This window comes from Erythrolamprus reginae, chromosome 1 (genome assembly GCF_031021105.1).
Source record: "Erythrolamprus reginae isolate rEryReg1 chromosome 1, rEryReg1.hap1, whole genome shotgun sequence".
Lineage (NCBI taxonomy): Eukaryota > Metazoa > Chordata > Lepidosauria > Squamata > Dipsadidae > Erythrolamprus > Erythrolamprus reginae.
The window spans coordinates 328,944,299-328,966,596 of record NC_091950.1 but is presented as its reverse complement, the minus strand read 5'-3'; the positions used below and the strand labels follow the sequence as shown (position 1 = coordinate 328,966,596).

Genomic DNA, 22,298 nt, shown 5'->3' with positions numbered 1-22,298 from the left:
CACCTGATTACAGGCTATTTAATTGGACAGAATATTCTATCAAAAATGTAAAATATAAAGTTGAAAATACTCTTGGGCAATATTCTACCAGCAGCATCAAAACATTACAGCTACTTATGGAGGATATTTTATTGTCATATAAATGTCAGCCTTTTCAAACTTGTTTTGTTGTTAGACTAGGTTTGTGGCACCAAGAATAAACATGCAGGTTGTGCCTGTCACTCAGCAATGGCAACCTTATGTCCAACAAGCAAAGGCGGCTGCTATTTGTGATCAAAACTAATATGCAGGATTTGGTAGCTCTGATCAGTGAGGACAGTATTCCCATGTCTCTCTGACAATTCTCACCACACATTATAACAGCTGTCTTCTCTAGGTTGCTACTTAACTATCTAAAACTCTATACCTTCAAAAAGTTTTTAGAAGCAGTAGAAAAACAAGTCCTGGAATGACAAAGCATAAGAGACACAGAAATAGGACTAACATCCATAACTAAATGCCTCAGAGAATTGACAAAATCTTAAATATCTGCCTGCCCCCAATGTTGTTTTGAAAGAAACTGAGAAATCTTGTTTAATATTTAAAATAATAGCAAACGTTTAAAACCACATTTAATTTATTCAAAAATGAAGTAGGAACTGTCTTAATGAACCTACCAATGAAAATTACTTGATCTCTATAAAGAGCATGGAGACTATGATTTCTATGGAGAATCAGCAAGTTCCCCTTAATGTAGAAAACATTAACTTTTCTTTTTAAAAAAATATTTCAACTGTTCCTATTTTGCCTTTTTGTCTATTAGCTTTACACAATAACAACTCTTTCTTATTCCTCCCCATTTTTCTCTCTCAATGCTGTGAAACATATTTTGATGTTAAAATTATCTTTTTCAAGCCAAGTAAGAGCTATCCTGGATGTATAGTATCTGTGAATCCCAGTGTGGCAATTAAGATAACCAACCAAGTACCAAGTTTTCTGAGAGTAACTCAAGAAGCAGTAACTCCTTGAATTTCTGAAATGAACTTTATTGCTACTATGGTAATGTAACAGAATCTTTAAAGTAGAATTACTTGCCAATATTAATTATCTACCTAGATCTACCTTAATCACATCAGAATACTCAGTCTTTCAAAGTTCTATAAGATTAAGAATTTTTTGTAGTAGTCCTCCTTCTTCCTCAACAGGTCTAGTTATCATATCTAAGTACTCATGGCTCATTCCCTTAATGTCTTTTAGGTTTCCTGTTCTGATGTATGACTAACATATTATGACGGTAGCTACAGTGTGACTTGTCAGATCTTATCTCCAAACATTTATGCCAGTTACCGGCTACCAAAAGGATTTATCGACAAGAATATTAGTTCTTTGATAGTTTGACTTATGATGACATATATTCTGTGTTCAGATAATAGGCTCAATTCAAGAATTAAATCTATAGTGCATAACTTATAGACCCCTCAAAGTAATAGATGCAGCTTCCAGAACAATTTCAATAATTGGCACCAAACCATAATTATAACAGAATGAAATGCATGTAATCATATTAACTGTATTTGAGTAAATAATCCTGGACACTCTTTCTTTTTTAATGCTGCATAATGCCTATTTATTTTTCTCATGATCTAAATTGACTTGGTAGGTTACAGAGTGCCTTCTTTAAGACTCTACTAATTTACCATTTCCAAGATCTGCCAACCAGAATAACAATGTTTCAAGCGGAGGATTCCTTGTATCTATAAGCAATAGCTAGCTTATCAGTGATATAAAATAAGAATGCCAGAATTATCTTGGGTACTATCCCTCATCAAGATGGGAACTGATAAGAAAAATATAAAACTTGCAGAAAACTGATAGGAAGATGATACTGATGGGAAGAAAAAGATCATTAATATTCTTCATTTCTTAAATGAGCGTGCCAAATTGAAAGGGGAATCTTCTTACTATACTCTTAATTTAAAAAATAACAACTCTTCTAAAATCCTATCATTGTATTCTTGATACCAAAAGACTTTTTAAAAGTAGAATCATTACATTCATTTATTCATCATATTTCTAAACCACCCTTCACTATTATGGGGGCTTAGAAGCAAGCAAGAAGTTATGCAATGATTAAGTTGCATTGTCAACATTTCAATCTATATTCTTTATAGACTTATTCTTTAAAGGTGAGACCACGTGTATGTCTTTTTTGCGGCCATGAAAGCAAGTCCCCTTTCTTAAGCTATTCTCCCCCCCTCCAAAAAAAAAAAAAGAAAGAAAAAGCCACCCTCACCTTTTTAATGAGCACCCAAGAGTTTTCCACAGTTAAGCTTTGCTTCTATTTACATCTTTGTACAAATATCCCTTCCCATTCCCACTCCCCACCCCTGAAATTCTTCAAACAAAATTAGCTACAACAGCATTTGCAGTTCAGTTACAATGGTGAAGGCTAGCCGATCTAAGGAAATGGAAAACAACTCTGGCCAAAGTAAATTGTACAATGGAAGTAATGATTAGCAAAAGGAAACATATTTTGAGACCATTTATCTCTGGTTCTATTGGTAAAGAATACATATTTATGGTAGTCATAGAAGCATCAGTAATCCCAATGGGGGCTTCTTGTCTATGGATCTTATTACCAAGTTTATTATGGCAAAAGAGATGTGTTGCATTTGAACACATTTAAAATGCCTTGTCAGGGACAGAATTGATAGCAACAGTACAAATAATTAGTTGCCAGATAAAATGTATCATTTATGATGTGAGCAAATGACAAAGGAAGAAATTAAGGTTCCTCGGTTACTTTTCTTTGACCAAAAGGCCTGTGGAACTCCCAACTGTAATCTGCAGTGCAGGTTATAAGGAGCCATCACACACACATCTCTTCTATTAATATGGAATCATTATTCAATACAGGAATAGATTTTAAACGCTGTATAAATATTTGAGTGTGTTAAGAATGGTAGATAGCTAAGAGAACAGAAGTGAGGAACATTGGGAACAAATGCCACCTGAAAGAAGAAATGGAAACTAGAAAAGCTTAAATTCTGTGGAAAAGAATAGGCAACTTGGGACATCCAACCTTTAAATACTTACTTGTTGAGTTGTTTAATCAAACTCAATGGAACCAACTTCTGGGTAGAGATGCAAGACTGCACTCTAAGTAAATGAAGATCATTGTGGAAAGTAAAACCATAAAGGGCAACCATACCATACTGAATGAACTTCTGATGTCCTTTTTAATACACCCTCCCCTCCCCTCATGCCTACTGCAGTAGCAATTTTAAGGAAACTAGACCATCAAAACAGAAATTCAAATATTCAGAGAGATGGTAGTGGTTGTGGAAGGACAATTCAGGAGGACCTACTATTTATTAAATGGTTTTTCTAATTGTGTGTCATAATGTAAGCAAATGTGTAACTTTTCCACTTGCAATATATAACATCCACCAATGTCAATTTAGTATTCCATAGGATAAATGCAGCATTATCTTTTCCTGTTGTTCACAAACAATGCAAAAGAGAATTATTTTTGTTTACACTGGATTTCACATAATTTATCTTTGGTTTAAAATACTTCCATAGGAACCTGTTATTACAGACATTTCTATTTGTATTTAAAATCTGATACAAGCTGCTGATATGTAATCTACAGTGACAGAGTATTAAGCAGCCAGGCATAGGAATCTGGGGTATACAAAAGTGCCAAAATCATTAATGACAGTTAAAGAGTGCAAAATGTACATTCTTTATTCTGCCATACAGAACAAAATTTGATTTTTCAAAATATAAAAGTAATGGCAGTCCTGTATGCTGTCCATTGGCTTCCCAAGCATAAAGCGCATGTACTTTCCAGTTGCATTGCACATTGTTTACAGGTGTGATGTTTTTATTTACATGTGTTTGGGCAACATCTATTATCTCTAATACATGTTATATCGTGGACACAAAATTCATATAATACAACTCAAAAAGATATTTATATATTTTAAAAAAAAACTTTTGTCTAATAATTATTTGCTCAAATGCAAATCTTTCTACTGGGAGTAACTCTGATTTAATTACTGCCATTATATCCAGTATCAAGAACTGATTATTTCAAATAAATAATGTGTGCTTCACAAATACCCACTTCTGAGGCAGGATGTTCACACCTGCAGTTAGTTAGCTGGCAGCATAAAAAGAACCAGGAGCACAGTTCCTTTTTAACCAGTTTGATTCAACATTGAGTATTATGCAAAATATTTGACTGGCAATTGTGCATACCTCAAAAAGATACAAAATCCCAGATATATTATGTAATTGTGAGTTTAATGCCATCATAAGATGGTTTGCAGATGAATTCACTGCACAATTTTTGACTATCAAACAGTATTTCCAACAGGAATTATTCTAGTGGTCTCCTAGTTAATAGGTTGAAAAAATGAGAAAGAGTTACAAATATAATCTACAGTCTAAAGATAGTCTGCAGAGAGGGGCGGCATACAAATCTAATTAATATAATAATAATAATAATAATAATAATAATATTATAATAATAATATAATATAATAATAATAATAATAATAATAATAATAATAATAATAAACTAAAACTAAATGTTTAAAGTTCTAGAAGTATTGGTTTCATCAAAACCAAATGCTTTTGTGGCTTCCTAAAGGGAACAATACTGGCAATTTATTACTTGATCAAATGAAATTACAGTAGCTTTTATTTACATTCCACTTTATTAGAAAAATCAGTCTAAATTCAACATTAATTTTAGTGTTTAATTTACCTAACCTATAATAATGTTTAAATTTTAATTGGGGAAAGCACTTTCCTACCCCATGAAACCAATGCATCACCCACATTATTCCAGTAAGATCCTACTATATAGAAGACTGTGGGAAATGAAATGGTGAAGGGGGAAGTGGAAAAATCTCTGCTTCATCATCCTTCAGAGACAACTCTCTGGGGGACTCTTGCTCTGAAATACTAAACAAAACATTTAATATTTAGCATACTTAAAAATAATTTAAAGTATTTGATTTGTTGAAGATTTACATTATGTCTGTTTTTGAAACTCAAAAGTACCATTATGAATAATATATTATTTACATTATTTTCACTCTAACTACAGTGAAGCTTTTGACTTTTGTTTTCAATCTATTAAAAAGGTTATACAGTGGTACCTTTACTTAAGAACTTAATTCGTTCCATGACCAGGTTCTTAAATAGAAGTTTGTAAGTAGAAGCAATTTTTCCCATAGGAATCAATATAAAAGCAAATAATGTGTGCAAAACTCATTAGGAAAGAAATAAAAGCTCAGCATTTGAGTGGGAAGAGGAGGAAGAAGAGGAGGATGCCTAGAGCGAAGGGAACATTTCTTTTCTCTGGGCGCTGGCAGAGGTTTATTCCCTCTCCAAGCGCCCAGAGAAAGGAAAATGCTTCATTCGCTCTGAACTGCCAAAGCCTCCTTCAGCACCACCAAAAGGCTCCTCTGGCAGCCCAGAAAAGCCTGAGATGGCCGGGATTAAAGTGGAATGGCAGGAGACTGGCCGGGCCTTCGTGCCGCTCTCAAATTTCCTGGAAAAATTTTCCGGGCTCAGGTTCTTAAGTAGAAAATTCTTAAGAAGAGGCAAAAAAAATCTTGAACAACTGGTTCTTATCTAGAAAAGTTCTTAAGTAGAGACGTTCTTAAGTAGAAGTACCATTGTTTTTATCTCAGGAAATATTAGTTTTCCTCCAAAGGAAGTAACTTTTTGTTAGAAAGTGAGCAAATGATATTCAAAATGTGGAAATATGTTACATTTATTGACTCATGTGATCCTACAAACTCAGATAAATTTTCCTCCTCTACTGTCTCTCTAATAAACATAGTTAAACAGCCATTTCATCAAATCATATGGAATGCTGACTGATGTTTTAGAAAGTTATCATGAATTATGTATTTCCCCCCCAAGCCCTAGGAGACTTTAGGTATATGTAATTGTCAATTGCTTCTCATTCCATATTTGTGAAAAATATTATCTGACCACTGCAGCATTTGGATTGTTTCCCTTTGTATCAAAAACATATGGCGTGTTAGCTATAAAAAATACCCAATTTTTATTATTACTGTTTAGTCTATGGTGGGTATGATTTCAAATAGGTACGCATCCATGCATATTGCTAATGGATTTATTTCTATTAAATTCTATTCAACAATACTGAACAAACCCCATTCCTATTGTATATTTTTAGGAAAATAGGCTTGAATATATTTGGACATTTGGCTTTATTTCATTTTTATTTTAATTTTTCTTCTACTACATGATTCTTAGCTGGTAAATCCTTACAGACTCTTCTAATAGATGAGTTAAGATTATGTTTCATACTATTACAAAATAGTCAGAGATGGGTTCCTACAGCTTCGGACCAGTTCTACAGAACCATTAGTAACTTGGCGGCCTGGGTCACTGGAACTGGCAATGATCCAGGCTTTCCAAACCCCTGAGCCAGTTTTCTCCGCTGCACTGTAGGTGCTGCCAATAGCGGATTTTTTGTTTCTGCACATGTGCAGCTAAGTACTGCAAATGTGTGTGATAGCAAAGTACACCCAACCATGCAGTGCATCCCTGAGTGAACTAGCCATAGAAGAATCTGGAACCCACTCCTAGAAATAGTGTTTCAAATATATTACATATTTCAGCAAGAAATAGTGATTCATATGCCACTGTATTCACAAAATCCTATTTTTCTTAAAAATGAAAAGGCTTGACTTAATTTTTAAAAAATATTCATGTTGTTCTTATAACAGCTCAATTTTATGTATGTCTATTCAAAACCCTTATTAAGCTTTTTTAATCTGACATAAATGGATACAGGTTTCACCCTAAATTCTGTCAATTGAATCATAGAAAGGAATGTTTTGAACAAATGATGTTCCATATAAATAGGTCTCCCATAAAATATATTAAAATTGGAAACAGATGGATAGGGCGTATTAGCTACATTTTATAACCATTATCTACTCATGAAAAACTTGAATACCTTTTGCAGTAATTAGAAAATTGCCTACTTTGATTTTAAATAATTTTCATCTATGATGTCATTTAAATACTTCAAACCATAGATATAAAAAAAAATGTTCTGCCCGAGACGCAGTGAACCCACAATTTTAAAACTGTTTATTAAGAAACAGTCTGCTTTAAGACAATTTAATTTACCTGAGACTTGTCATTTGAAGACTGCTTCTAAAATCACTTTTAGGAACACAATGAAATTGGGAGCAATACGGATCCTGCTAGGTTAATGGTCTGTTTCTTGCTTTAGATACATTTCAGAAATGTGCACAATAATGCTGTTTAGATACTGAGATGCTGAACTGTCATTTTAATTAGAATGTTCGAATCAGACTAAATGTTTCTATCATAAAGGCTCAACAAAGAATCAAACTGGTTTCTTTGGGCACATACTGTATACCAATGTATCGGTATCTTTGCCCTTTTACTGTGAGGTGACAGTGATTAATTTAGAAAAAGAGATTGTGGAATTAGTAATGCAGATGCTGAAAGGCGAGTGGCAAGACTCTAAAAGAAGATTATCTGCAAATATGCTACTTGTTCCCCACTCTACTGGCACTTACCCATAAGGTAAAAGTCCAATATGACCAAAGCCAATTCAATGGTAGTGTGCAGAATGTCAGCCAAACAAACAACATAAAACAAATCATGTGTTATCTGTGGTCATTTCTTCAGGGTTAGTCCAAGAACTCATAACTTACATTCTTCTATCCTTCCTTGTTTATTCGATTAAACATGTAAAGGTTAATAAACTGACATAGTCCAAAGTTAGTAGGTTGGTATTATAACATTTATTAAAATAATGCTATGGGTTAATAGAAACAGCAAAGAACCAAAGAATTAAAATGCAAGCTATGTAAAAACCCAACTAAAACCCAAATATGTCTAATGTATTCAATCCAGTAGCTAACTAAAAGCCTAAGAAAGACAACACTCCCAATATAATAATAAAGTACTGCAAAACAATTAGCAATTTTCAGTTATCAAAATTGTGGGTTTTGCATTTTTGTATCCTTTTCTCAATCAGGATAAAATTATTTTGAATGTTATATAACATACATATAAAACAAGATAGAAAAATACATTATAAACTTGTAACAATGGCTGTAAATACATTATCTTACATGTTTCTCATAGGCAATAGGTTGGTTATGTTACATACATAGCATCAAACTAAGATAAAAGAATAGACAAATACATGTCATCTGTACGGTTACATACAAGCGACACTCCCATATACCCACTCTAAAAATTACATAATACTGTCAGAAAAAAGACTTAAACTACATATTTTAAGAAAGAAAAATTCAATAAAGAATGATAATACTGAGAACCAAGGCATTCAGAGATTCAAAAGTCATGCTTTAAGTTGATCCAAAATGTTATCAACCAAGTTTTAAAACTTTTTTTCAGAACAAAGATTACTTTTAGAAGTCACACTTCTCCCAAGAAGAGACCTCTGATCAGCATCTAAAAATGTCCAGGTTTATCACAGCTGAGATGAAACTGGATCAAATACTGGTAACATTATAGCAATCATCTCTCCAAAATGTTTGAGTGTCGCAAGTTTATTCAACCAAACAAAATTCAAAATGGCACAGCATATACTAAAAGTAAAACCAAATTAAAAAAACAAAACAAAAATGTTATGTAACAGGAAGACAAAGCCAGTGGCAGAATAAAAGGAAAGCTAGCTGCGTACAAAAAGATGAATGTTTATTGCATAGTAAATAAACTGATACTTGTTTCCAGGTGAGACACAATGTTGATAAAGTCACCATGCAGATGCTTAAAAAATAAGCCCTCTTTAATCTAACTGACTATTGACCTTTGATTTGGAAACTGTGAAGGTTTTTAGGAGAATAAGCTGACACAATGCAAAGGGCAAGGTATCACCTGATCTTTGCCAATTTGCTTCAAAGCCGTGACCATGTTGATACTTGCTCATTAATTTTACACTCCACTTTTGTGCGTAAAGTGTTTATAAATACTAGTGTTAATTAATACTAATTCAGCCACACAAACTTCTTTTAAAAATTCAAACTGAACCACAGCTGGATTTTCCTCTTTTAAGGGAAAGCGCAACCAGTAGTTAACATTCCTCAAGTAGAAGTTTCATGAAAAATTATGTAAATCCATACGCACTTGGCATTGTAGCTAAAATATCCAGAACTTAAAACATGCTCAATCTTAATGTTTGGTTTAGTCATAGATGAAATTACATGGGAGCAAGTTTAAGTTCTCTGTAGTTTCCTGCATCTAGTTCAATCAGAAAAAAAGGATAACTGATCTCTAAATAATAATAAAAAAACCCAAACACTTGCTATTCTATAACTATTGTTATCTTATAATTTGATTTAGAATGAAACTGCATCGTAGAACCCTTTGGTTTAAGGCTGAGCAAGTATTATAAAAATATATTGTCTACAATTGAAGAGGGAACGTGTTATAAAAATATTGCGGTTGGCTGTTGGTGGAACAATTCTATTTCACAGTTTGGGATCTGGCAAGGTTGCATCATGCTGTGGCAAAAACCAGGTAATTTTAATAGTCAACTCATTTGTCTTTCCTCACAGCTTCTTTTCACATACTGGGCGGACTGAGTGGCATGCATTAACTTGCTGTCTTAGGGAGGAGCTGATTATACGACACACCTGACTAAATGACCATGAAGAAAATAAGGCACTTTCTTTTCTTTATACTTATTCCAATACTTAAAAAATAAAAAAGAAAGACAAAAAGGCTCTTTTGGTCTTTTGTTTCTCGACAACCACCAGAAAAAAATCATTTAATGAAATAAAGGGTTTCTTTGTTCTTTTTTCTTTTTTATAACACTTGAAAGTATAAAATGCTACATTTCCAAAAATATATATTTCTTCTGCACCAGCACCCTTGTATAGTAAAAGTATCTACTTTTTTTTTCAATTTGTTTCAATGCACTACACTTTATCTACAATTTCATTACATGTATACAGCAAATAGGCAAGCATGGCTTTTATATCCTTATGAATTTACTCTATACAGGGAGGTTTTAAAAAAATATTTGAACAGTTTGCCCAGTAATGTGACACATAATGCATGTACCTTGTACTCATGTAATTTTTAAAAGGAAGTTGATGTATAGTAAAAGAACTGTATCTCAGCATTAGCTTCGATAGGGTTGCTGTCTTTTAATGCATTGATGTGGTTCAAAAATTCAGTAACCTAGCTTTCATGGCACTTTTTTTTTTCTTAAAAACACCCAATTTGACAGGTAATATAAAAAAGGCTGCATCTTCTGCCCTTTGAGGGCATTGGTAGTGATTACACTGCATGTCAAATTTTGAATACTTTTAGGAATCCCTTCACCAATGATATCCCTGACCAAAGGTTCATGCATGATGCATCATTACACAGTACATTCAAAGAGAGCTTTGACTTCTTTATGAGAAGAGAAAGATTCCTAGAAGTCTCACAGTAACTGCCTCTGACATCAGGGAGTTAAGGGACATCTGCTTCCATCTCTTAAATGAGGCCCTTCTTACCATTTTTAGGGTGGGACACTAAAAAATGATCAGTGCGGAAGGATGAATTGGACCTTATTGCTTTACTACTATTCAGTGCAGGTTCTAGAACCACTTTCACCCAAACAGGGAAAAAAAGCTGAGTTGGAGGACAACAAATTCTTTGTCTTTTTGTTAGATGGTAAGACGAACGGACAAATGCCTCAGCTCGCTGCACTGAAGACAGACAAGCAAAGGCGATTACCAGTTAACTGATCAGCAGGCAGGCATGGTCAGGTCATCATTGGGTGAAGAGTTCAGAGGTCAGAAGGTCATAGGTTAGTTGCCGGTGGCGGCTGGGTGGTTAGAAACAAAAGAAAACAAAAAACAAAACAAAAAACAAAAAAAGAAAGAAAGATAGAGAAGAGATTAGTTCCAGCTAGTGACGGCTTAATGACAACATGAAAACTAATCACAACTAATAAAAACAAGCATGTTTTAAATCTGACATACTGCTTGACACCATCTACAGAATGCAATAAAAATCATGACAGCCTAGTATCATGATTTGAACATATGAAGGAGAAGCCCAGTCCCCACAAAACTGGTTAACAAGGAAAAATAGAAATAAAAATATAACTAATGGTTAGTAGCAGTCAATGAAAGAAAAACCAAACCAAACCAAAACAAATGATGAACAATTTCTGGAACTTGATAAAAGAATTGAGAACAGTCAGTGCACCATATCAGTATCTGACTGCTATTAAGCATTAGTAGTCTCCCATGTGCAAGCAATCAAAGCAACTAGTAATGATGAATGTGATTATTAATAACTGACTGTTAAGAGAAATGAATCTAAGAAATTTGATTTGGTGACATTTGATTTCACAAACTACCGGCCAAACAAGTTTTTTGTTCAATAAATTTTATTGCTTTTCAATGATTCTATTTACAATCAACACTGAACTTCTTGGCTTCATGATACAAAGCAATACTAAATTGAAGTCTAAAAGAGTAGGCATCATTCATGGGAAACAGGAAAAGCCCAAATGTTCTAGGAAGCTTTTTCCTTTATTTAAAAAAAAAAACCCTATCTTACACATATAGGACACTAAGAAAATGCACTTTTATGTAAACACTGTAAAAGTCCTGCCATTTAAAATTCTATATTTAAAATGCTCTAGTTACATCAAAAATATAGGATATCTAATTGATACTAATAAGGCATTTTAAAAACTACAAACAGCTCTTTTTTCAAAGCTAATACTTTGCAAATACAATAAAATTTGACATTTCATATACATTCCTGCTTTATATTTTTTATATTTTAAAAGAAGCCACCTGTAAATACTATTTTCTTTTCCAAAACACACAAATATTACAATAAAACATAAAAAAGTTCTCAAGTGGAAAGTTATCATTCCCATTTTTCTTGAGCTGTTTCTTCTTTAATTACTCTCTTTCTCATTCTCCTTCAACAACTTGGTCCACTTTACAGTAGTACAAATTTTAAGACTCATTCAACAGCTTTATTATCTCTAATAAATTCTGAGGTTTGATAAGAATATTTGTACTGTTGCCATTGACTAAAGCAGAGGAGATGAAAGTGAGAAAGGTGTTCAGTGCAAAGTCAGAGTTGTGCCATTTTTAAAAATGAATTCAGTAGGTGCAATGTTCACAGATAGCACATTTTTAAAGGCCATAAGTTTGGGTTGGCTTTATATTATTTGTATGGCCTATCATTTAGGCTACAGTTCATGAACTCTAAAACCATTGCTGTTGTAACTTAAATGATACTTTATTTTCCCTGATTTTTTTTAAAATGCTGAGAAGTGGGGTTTTAAGTTAAAAATATTGTAAAAAAAAAACCACCTTAAAATTAATAAATATTTAATGTGGCATTATCTTGCCACTATAAAAATGTGTATTACATATCCAGAATCTTAAAGCGTTCTTGGTACTTACTACAATTTTGATTAATATGGTATTATAATTTGTAGATATAAATTATGTGAAAATTGGCTTTGAGAAAAACACTTTACTGTTATTGTTTCAGCACTGCCATTTCTTGTGTATTAAATCAATGCAAGCTATCGTAAGATACCAGTACACCTGTGATACATCCTCTGCCAAGTCCCTGACCATCTACAGTACACACAGGTTTGTCAAGTGTGCAACACCATTACAGTTTATTACAATTAAATCAGTCAGTGTCTCTGTTACATAAGTTCAGTTTTATATTACTTATATGGCGGGGCTTTCGGAGAAATTATGTTTAATTCTCAAAGAAACAAATTCTGAAAAGTTGGGAATTCTTGCTTTAAACACAATGCTTACATATAAGCCAGCATTAAGAATAAAATCTTTAATCAGACAATAATGGGATACTTCTTTTAAAATCTGTTAACCAAAGATCAAATTAATGCATATGCTAGCTTCATTTAACCCCTTGTAGTTTCTCTTATGAACAGAAAGTGGTTCGGTTTATTGACATTGAATTTTAACACATATTGAACTGGGCAATTATTGAGACATATGTGAAGCCAAACTGTGTCCATTTATGTTAGTATAACCAAGTGATATAAATAAAAAATGTATTAATGGCAAAAGCCAGCATAGTATTCAACTCTTTTACACTATTTCCCACAATTCAAAATGAATAAACAAAGCCACCTCAGAGTTTGATGGAATCTGGAATTATTCATCATGTTCACTAGTGTCAGATGTATTTGAATCATATACCATCATTAGTAAAACTAACTATTAGGGAGAAAAAATGTGACTGTAGTCTACATAATGGTAACTATAACTATAACATGTATGTTAAGGTGCTCTCAAATACTACCAAAATAACAATATGAATCTTCATATGGCTGCATATTAGTTTTAACAAATTTTCCCAAAACCTACAAAACAGTTGTTTCTAACAACTGCCAACTCTAGATACAATTAAAAATCCAGTCACAAACTGAACTACCACCAAAACGTCAGACTTCTACATACAAAAATTTAAAAGCTAGTTGATTCTCTGGACCAGTAACTATCCAGTGTAATTCTCTCCATCAGCAGTGAAATATGATTTTTCTTCCCATTCCACTTAATATATCTGTCCTGATTCCGTTATCTTTAGATATCCACATGCGACCATAATTTGCAAAAGAGGAGAATCAAGTAAAGTGGGTTTATAGCACAATTTTTTTCACATTAAACAATACTCACATGTGGCATCCAAGAAGTAGGAATGCATGATCTTGCTCCCTTATTATATGTACAAAATGTATTTTTTTACAGAAGTGAACATTCATAACGGTGATTCAATACAAACAGTGGGGGAGGGGGTGTTTCCAGAAAAGAAAATACTTTGAAAATACAATGTGGCATTTCTTAAATGTCGCAGAAGGTACCTATCTGGTTTGGAATGTTTCTAACAATGAGCTCCTATGCTATGAGCTCAAGAACTGGTTAAAAGTTAAAAAGAAAGGCACTGGTATTTATTTAGCATTCGAAATATAATTTTGCAATAAAATGTACTCTTATCTGAATTTATTCTAGTGCAATATTACAAATCTATTCCAAGAATTAAAATGTTGCATTATAATCTGATTTGCACTTTAGACAATGCAACCTAAGTTAATCCTCATACCTCTGCCAACTAAGGGAGGTTTATTGATTTATTATTTATTTATTAGATTTGTATGCCGCCCCTCTCCGTAGACTCGGGGCGGATATCACAACTGAGTTGCCAAATTCAGAAACCAAAACAATACTACATTGGAACAAATGTTCCTGAACTGTCACACTGCTTTCAGTAGTAAACTCAATGTCAATAAACCGAGAAGTCACTTCTCACAAGAAAAGGACATCATTCAAAAGCCTATAAAATTACAAGGAATGTAAATTGCATGATAAAAGGAGAAAATGAAGATTTATTTTCCCTTCAATAACCAAGCCAAGAATGTTTTTGCTTTGCCTTCCAACATACCAAAAGTAGTATGTAAAGTTCAAAAAAAGAATTTTAGTTGTAAATGCATTTTTTTAATTCCTAGAAGCTAGGAAAACACACTCAAATTTGAGATACATCACTTTTAATCTCCTTGTTAATTGTAGAGATTTTATGGCAAATGGCATAAACAACTTGTCAAAAGAGAGGAAATGAATCTTCAGTTTTCTCTTTAAAAAATACATATAGCACTTACTTCTACCTTATTAAGCACTCATCCATTCATTTTATTTTGCAACACCAATTTGATATATCTCAAATTATTTAAAAGTCCCATAGGAAAATCAAATACCGACCGAACAATAAAATGACGCCTACTTGAATTAAATCATAGTGCTCACAAAGGAAGTTATAACTTTGTATACTCAATACATTGAAGTGTGTGTGTGTGTGTGTGTGTGTGTGCATAGATTTTTCATAGAAAGGGTACAGTAGTTTTAAATTGCCAGAAAAGTGTTATGTTCACTTCAATTTAATATAAACATCAATAAAACAGTCAAAGTAGAATTTGATTAACCAGTGGTGGTGTTGCAAATTTCCACGTACACTCAAAGCATTTCTTATAAGCAAGAACTGCAGAACTAAACTAACCTCTGTCTGCGGTCACAATCCTTTGGTAAGGATGGACACGCATATCGTGCCTTCGAACTTTAGTAGCCACCGCACCTAGTTAAATTGCAATTACCAAGACAGTTAGAAAACATTTAATAAAACATTAACAGCAGGCTTATTAAAATGGATTTTAAATGATCACTTTCTTAAAATACTATTTGAAGAAAGCAACAAGTTAAGGCACAGTAGTTTCAAAATTTAACCTTAAAATATGAATTATATCTGTGCAGATTAATATTGCATTTATTTTAAACATCCAGGCCTTAACCTGCATTATCCATTCATTTACAAACTTGAATACAGTATTTCATGAAATCATCTAGACCCAAACACATTTGAGCTTTACTAGTCACATATTCACTGAAGTGCCTTCCTTGCAGCAGGACTATCTTAAATAATGCCATTTTTAATACTGAAGGTTCTTTGCTAATTTTTAAACAACTTCCAGTTTTACCATTTTTAAAAAATATACAACACAATTCCTCAAGCCTACAGACTGTTTTATAAACACTAAGTCAATTACTGTGAACTGCAATGAATTAAGTGATTAGTAAAGCAAATAGTACAGAATACTTAGCAGTCAGTATACTACCATACACTCATAAATCACAGCTACTTTGCCATAGCATAGGCTACATCAAATTAATAGCATTTTTATTTCTATGTGCAAAAAAGTGCAAGTAAGTCACTGACTGCTAGGCTACATTTTTTCAAGGCTGCTGAAAACTAAACATTTGTTAAAAGTCAGCTCTGATGAGGTTCAGTTAAGACCATTCTTGAATTCTTAGCCTTTCGTTGGGAAAGCCATACCTAAAGATAAAAGGGAATTAAATATTAGTCAACTAAGATTTGATGCTACTGTCAATCCTTCCCATAAATTTATTTCCTAATCTTCCCTAAATTATTTACATATTTCCTAAATTGTTTTTATTTTTAAATACTTATATTTTGCTAAAAATATTAGTAAATTAGGGATTTACAAATTGTTTGAAATAGTTTTTTTTGTTTTTAACAACGAAGAAAGGGCACAAACAAAACACAAGTTCTCAAACAAAAAGTGGACTCATTGAAGGGGAATGAAAGGGATGGGCATGCACATGCATGCAAAAAAATAGCTGAGAATGGTTTATCAACTAAAAAAAAAGAGATGTACTGCTTTAACAATTAGAATAGATAAAGTCGTTACACAATGAAAAGAAATTTTTTCAAATAATTTGTACAGCCTTGTTGGCATCTATCAATAAAAATAAAGAGACATATTTCCAGAATAATAGTTTTAACACGTAGCATTTTAGAGTCAAAATTTATTAAAACATAGTTTTTTAGACTTATACTTAATTTTCACAATACAGCAGGAAGTAATAGATGGCTTTTACTTTAGTGATCAGTTCTTCACATTGGAAACAGTGTCTTGACTCTGATATTGTGTTATAAGAAACAATTATAATCCTTATATTCATACAATGTACTGTATCACCTACTTCAGATTTGATTACTATTAACTTCATCAAAAGAGTCAAAATTAAAATGAATATTTACACAAAATTGTAAACATTAACTTAAATTAGTAAATCTTGAGTAAGGGTGAACTTAGCCATAAAATGATTAGCCATAAACTAATACTACGTATAAAACTATATTATTACATTTAAGTTATGGTAAGTGACATAGATATATAAAATGACAGCATGCAAACATTTTAATGGAAGCAATAACTTAAAAAAATATTTTTTAAATTAAAAAAATTAAAAAATATAGGATCATGTTCTATTCTTCTTTTTTTTAAAAACCCTAATATGAATTGTTCCAAAAGTCTAGTCCTAAAACTTAATTAACATAAATTAATTGCATAGTTAACTATATATGATGGTGTATTATGAATATCTGTGGAAATGCTACATTTATGTTATTCATTACTATATGCTAATCTAAATGAAGTAATGTGAAAAGAAGCAGTTATGGGTGATCATAAATAAATATATCTATTTAAGCTAAAGTGTTCCTGAAAATATCATCATCTTGAAAAACTCACAAAGGAAGTAAAAATGTGAACTAGCAAATAATAGATCATTCTCTAATCTTAACACTATTGTTAATTGTAATTAATTTAAAGTAACAGCTATTTTATGTAAAAGTATGTTATAAATTACAGGAGAACTAGTATTATAAAAGCACTTTTAAATACAGTGAAATATAAAATAGCTATGCTGTTTTCTCAATCCCAGAGAAAATGGGAAGCAAGGATGTAGGCATGAAATGTATTGCTTTGCAATCAGGCTTAGAATTTTTGATTAAAAAATTAAGATAGGGAACTAAATAATTGAGTCACCATTTCAAATGCTGTCCCATGGATTTCAATGGAAGAGTAACCTAGATAGGTAACTTACGTATTCATCAATATATTATATATAGTTCAATCAGGCATGCTTTAACATAAGGGGATATAATGTTGCAACTAATTTCTAAAACTGAAATAAATTGCATTTTATATGTGTGTTACTTGGACCAATTTTTACTCCCGAATCATCAGCTGTAACTACTTTTCAGTCAAGTATTAAAAATGACATAAAACAACATAATTCATTATAAACATTTAATATCAGAACAGAGAAAAAAAAGTAAAAAACGTGATATGAACAAAAACAGCAATATCAAATTAACACTAATTTTTTTCTAAGGGATACTAAAATAAAGTCTTCATGCTGAAAAGCAAGGAGCCAAAGTATTAAGAATATCAGGTATTTCAATCTATTAATATCTACAGAGGAAAAAAAGTGTAATTTTTCAAACCGAATATCCTTATTATGTGGGGACACACTTGCTTTTAAATGGAAGCACATTTCATTGACAGTAAAACAAAAATGCTTTCAGAATTTCCCCAAACATGATGGGTCACAAGCCAGGCTACCTATAATATTCAATTAAACTGTCTTGGAGAAACTTACCTAATACCCCACTGGGTTCAATAGGATACTCAAGAATTGATGTAGCAGGTGCCAGTGTGTAGGGATATTCATAAGGTGTGTAAATTAAACCAGCTTCAGGTCCTTGGGGAACTATTGCAGCAGCTGGGTGAGGAGTTCCATTTGGCATGACAGCGGTCTGTATTTGTCTGATCAAAGGCATTATGGTAGGGCCAGCTGGCGTAGGGGTACGCAGGGCAGCTGGTGGGAGAACAGGGCCAGGCCCTGTGATAATCCTTGGTGCCTGGGCTGTTGCTGCAAGAGAAAAGGCAAGGGCTGCTACAGTAAGCAAAGAAATTCAGAAGAAAGTATGGAGACAGTAGTGCAAAACATGAAAAGATGGGGAAAGTAGAAAAGTAGGAAAGAAGAAAAATAAAGGGAAATCATTAGTACATGCATTGATCACTCAGGGCCAAAGCACACCATTCAAAAGCAACAGCTTTCCATTTCCCAGTGTAATTAAAATGAACATGCAAAATAAAAGGCAATTTAAAATGGCAGAATATATTTCTAAAGCAGGTAACACACAGCACAAAAGCTCAATGTAGATCATATATTTTTCATTACCTATGCCTTCAAGACTGCATGAGACTGAGATGCATGCAGGAAATAAAGAAAATACTGTTGTAATTGCATATGGAATATTAAAAATAATAGATTTCAGAATTCACAGAAATTCGGTGAAACTTAGATATACAATGTAACATATTTCAGTTGCAACCACCAGTAAATACTCTATTAAAGTGAATAAATACAGTATCAACATTTGTATCATCTGCCCCTTTTCTGAACTATCACAGCACATGTGGTGACAAGAATATAGAAAACGTTTGCTACATTTTCCCCGCATGCAATATAATTAGAAAACAATTCTCTAACTTTTTTCTCTTTAGAGACAGGTTGATATAAAAACTGAACTATAATAAACTGTTAAGTAAAAAGCATTTATGTTAATATACAGTATATGTTAACACTATTTGAAAAATATTTAAATTTACATTATTTCCTATGTTTCAGCCTACTTATAATAGTTTATCAAAACAGAGTGAAATACTGCTAAGTATATATTTTACAATATATTTAAATTATCAACGTAAAAAGCATTTGAGGTATGTTCAGGAGGCAGTATTTAATTTTTGAAATTGAAGATGAAGCTGAATCGCTAAAACTATTGACTAATCAATAGTGAATAGATAATGAATAAATTCTGAAGACAAAGAAAGGCAAAATTCTGAGCTGTAATTTAACAAAAGCAAATAACTAGCACGCTGGTCATGTCATTTTTTTCCTGTCCTTCTATAAAACATTTTCTGACAGATTCCATTATTATTTTCTATTCCAGTGTGTTTTATTAATATCACATGTTTTTTACAAATACAATTCCTAGTAATTCACAAGGAGCAAGTGCACAGAAGAGGGAGATGAATCTCCATCCTAAAGCATGCTCTCTGATATGGCTCTTTGTGCCACAGGTGGCATATGTGTCATAGGTTCGCCATCATGGTCTTAGCATGACGATGGAAATTAAGTTCTAGGGTTTTTGTACTAGGAAAATGGTGGTGCCTTATGATACATCTAGGAAATATTTCTATACCAAACAGCAAAATACTTTAAGGCATGACAAGATTACTTCTTGAACCTATGAGAGATCAAGCACTTGCTCTGAAGCATAATTTATAAAAGCGACCACTAAAAATGTGTCAAAATCAGCATATATGGATTAATAAATTACTTTCAAAACAAGAGCTTTGGGAAATACCAGTTATTGTCAGTGGACAAGGCTAACTACAAACTAATCTGTGCATCAAAGTTTTAGAATTACTAACACAATGTTTTCTTAATGGAAATCTGGAGCATGAGAAAAATGTACCGGAATGAGCCTTGAATGTACTATATTACTGAAATTGGAGACCATTAATATTATAGTGCAACTTACACTATGAGAAAAGAACTAAAAATAAAATTCTGATAAACATTAAATATTAACTGTCAACTGTCCCCATAGCTGCTAAAATAATACTATCCAAAACATATTAAAAAAGAAAACTTATACTATACTACAAATTATTTTTTATTTTATAAGAAAAATAATCTCTCAAAGCTGTAAAACATTCTTTAATGAAAAAGTAAAAGAATCTGGGATCAAATGCCGAAACAGGTATCAGATTACACAGCTAAACTTTAAGATAACCCACACTATTGTAAACTCAATAATTTTCAAGAGCTAATGGAAGATCACATTATACACTGTAGGTACACATTCGTTTTAAAACTCTGCAGCTGAAAGTCCATTGAAGTTTACTCAATGAACTAAGGATCATTTCAAATAAGTATTGCTTTTAGTGTATTTATCTTTTATTTCAATTTATGTTTGGTTATGTCATTTTAATGTTGTGAGTCCAAATGAACTGCTAGGGGATAATTTAAAAAAAAAAGAATTCTTACTTCGACTTTGTTTAGATTCATTGGTACTTATATTGGATACATGTATCCCTGGACTTGAGTTTTTGAAAGGACTTTTTAATAATTGATAACAATATAAATATATACGTTGAATTTCCCACACTGTCATTTGCATGGAAAGCTATGAGTAATAGGTATGTTTAGCTAGGTTTTCTGAAAAATTATAAAATGCTAGCTTATCTAAAATGAAAGATGAATGAAATCCAATAGACAATAACTTCCCAAAGCACTGCCAGAATTCTGAATTACATTCAGTGTTATTCTGCCATACAAGGGGATCTGCAATCTTGTTGCTACAACTTCCTCACATGTGTATATTAGAAAATGAATCTATTATAGGAACGCCCCATTATATACCAGAAAATTTATTATCTATTAGTGGTTAGATAAACCATTCTTATTCTCAGAATGCAATGATTTGCCTGTTAATGTTTCAACATGACTAAAATTTAATCCAATTAGTAAGTGAAAAACATTTCGTTTTCAAATATCCCTGAATACATGCAATTGTGAAAACATGCTGAATCAACTAAGAGTGTTTACAAAGTCATCATTACTATCATATGACTGATCTCAGTATTCAGAGCAAAATGGGGGAAAGTGAAAAACAAAATACTACACAGAATGAACTATGGACTGATTTCACTCTAACATATAATCTAATCTGAAGGTGCCAAGTCTTTGCCCTCATGGCTGAATTAAACAGAATTTATTTTGTCTATGGAGATTCTCAGTCATTCAGGTCAGATCTTTCTGATTGTTTTTTGAAGACATTTAGCTTCTCATCCAAGAAGCATCTTCAGCTCTCAAGAGGTATAGAAAAACTAGAAAATCCAGGTGCCTCTTTTTTTTTCTTTTTTTTTTTAAAGCACCTTTGGGAGAGAATTTATTTTGTAAAAGTCACCACAATTAAGACTATATTTAGTGAAGAAAAAATTAATTAAGAAAAAACAAGAGATGCCAGAAAATATGTCCAATATCTTTCTTTCAAAAGCAAGCTTTACTCAATGTGTACTATATTAACGAGTACAAAAATATGAACAGAGATATGCATGCTCTAGAAAGCAAGATAATACACATGGGGCAAATACAAAATGTACTCTGTGAGCACCAAGGATATTTGAAAAAGCTATAAAATATGTGAGTAACAAAAAGAACTAGAGCACATTTTGTCGGCTTTTATTTGCCATATAAAGAAATAAAATTATTGTACACATATGAAAAGTTCTATAGTACTATAGGACTTACGTGATTTGATATTGGCGTCTCGGTAGGTACCATTCAGAATTGCAAGTTCCATTAACTGCATCTTTTTAAGGCTATCTTCTCCCTCTGCCTGCACAAATGAAGTACATTATTAGCAAAGCAGTTTATAATCTCATAGCACAATTGCAAAGAATTTGATACAAGTTCTAAGTGATATATGAAATAGAAACACATTTACATAAAGGAAATAGATGCTGATGCTGCTCTAGTCACATAATGACTTTTTATATGCTTTTGTAAATTCAAAATCCTGCACCTTCCAATGCCTTTATTAGATTTCAAGAATAGGTAAAAGCCAGTGTAATTGTACTATACTATGACAGTGTTATATAAAAAAAATAGAGGCTGCTCTCTTGTGGACAGCAATTCCAATGTATAAAACAATGCATGAAATTCTTTCTTTCAAGGGTAAGGAAGATGATGGGAAACTTTTAATTGAATCAGAGTTGTACAAAAATATACTATGGAAGTAGTTTAAAAGGCTGA

General features: G+C 32.4%; 1 protein-coding gene across 6 annotated transcripts in view; it reads right to left on the bottom strand.

Moving 5' to 3' along the window:
* Positions 1 to 7,794: 7,794 nt before the first annotated feature.
* The window catches only part of QKI (QKI, KH domain containing RNA binding), a 120,607-nt gene continuing 106,103 nt past the window's right edge, over positions 7,795 to 22,298 (bottom strand). The window contains exons 5-9 of one of the 6 annotated variants that reach the window (XM_070733817.1): positions 21,795 to 21,882; positions 18,651 to 18,674; positions 18,066 to 18,338; positions 15,100 to 15,174; positions 7,795 to 10,864 (exon numbers count right to left, since the gene is read on the bottom strand). In XM_070733817.1, coding sequence (XP_070589918.1) covers positions 10,848 to 10,864; positions 15,100 to 15,174; positions 18,066 to 18,338; positions 18,651 to 18,674; positions 21,795 to 21,882 — 477 coding nt within the window. In that variant the 3' untranslated portion in view covers positions 7,795 to 10,847. Of the gene's footprint in view, positions 10,865 to 15,099; positions 15,175 to 15,345; positions 15,931 to 18,065; positions 18,363 to 18,650; positions 18,675 to 21,794; positions 21,883 to 22,298 lie in introns of those variants that run through there. The other 5 variants (XM_070733816.1, XM_070733818.1, XM_070733819.1 and 2 more) reach the window with 5 other exon arrangements.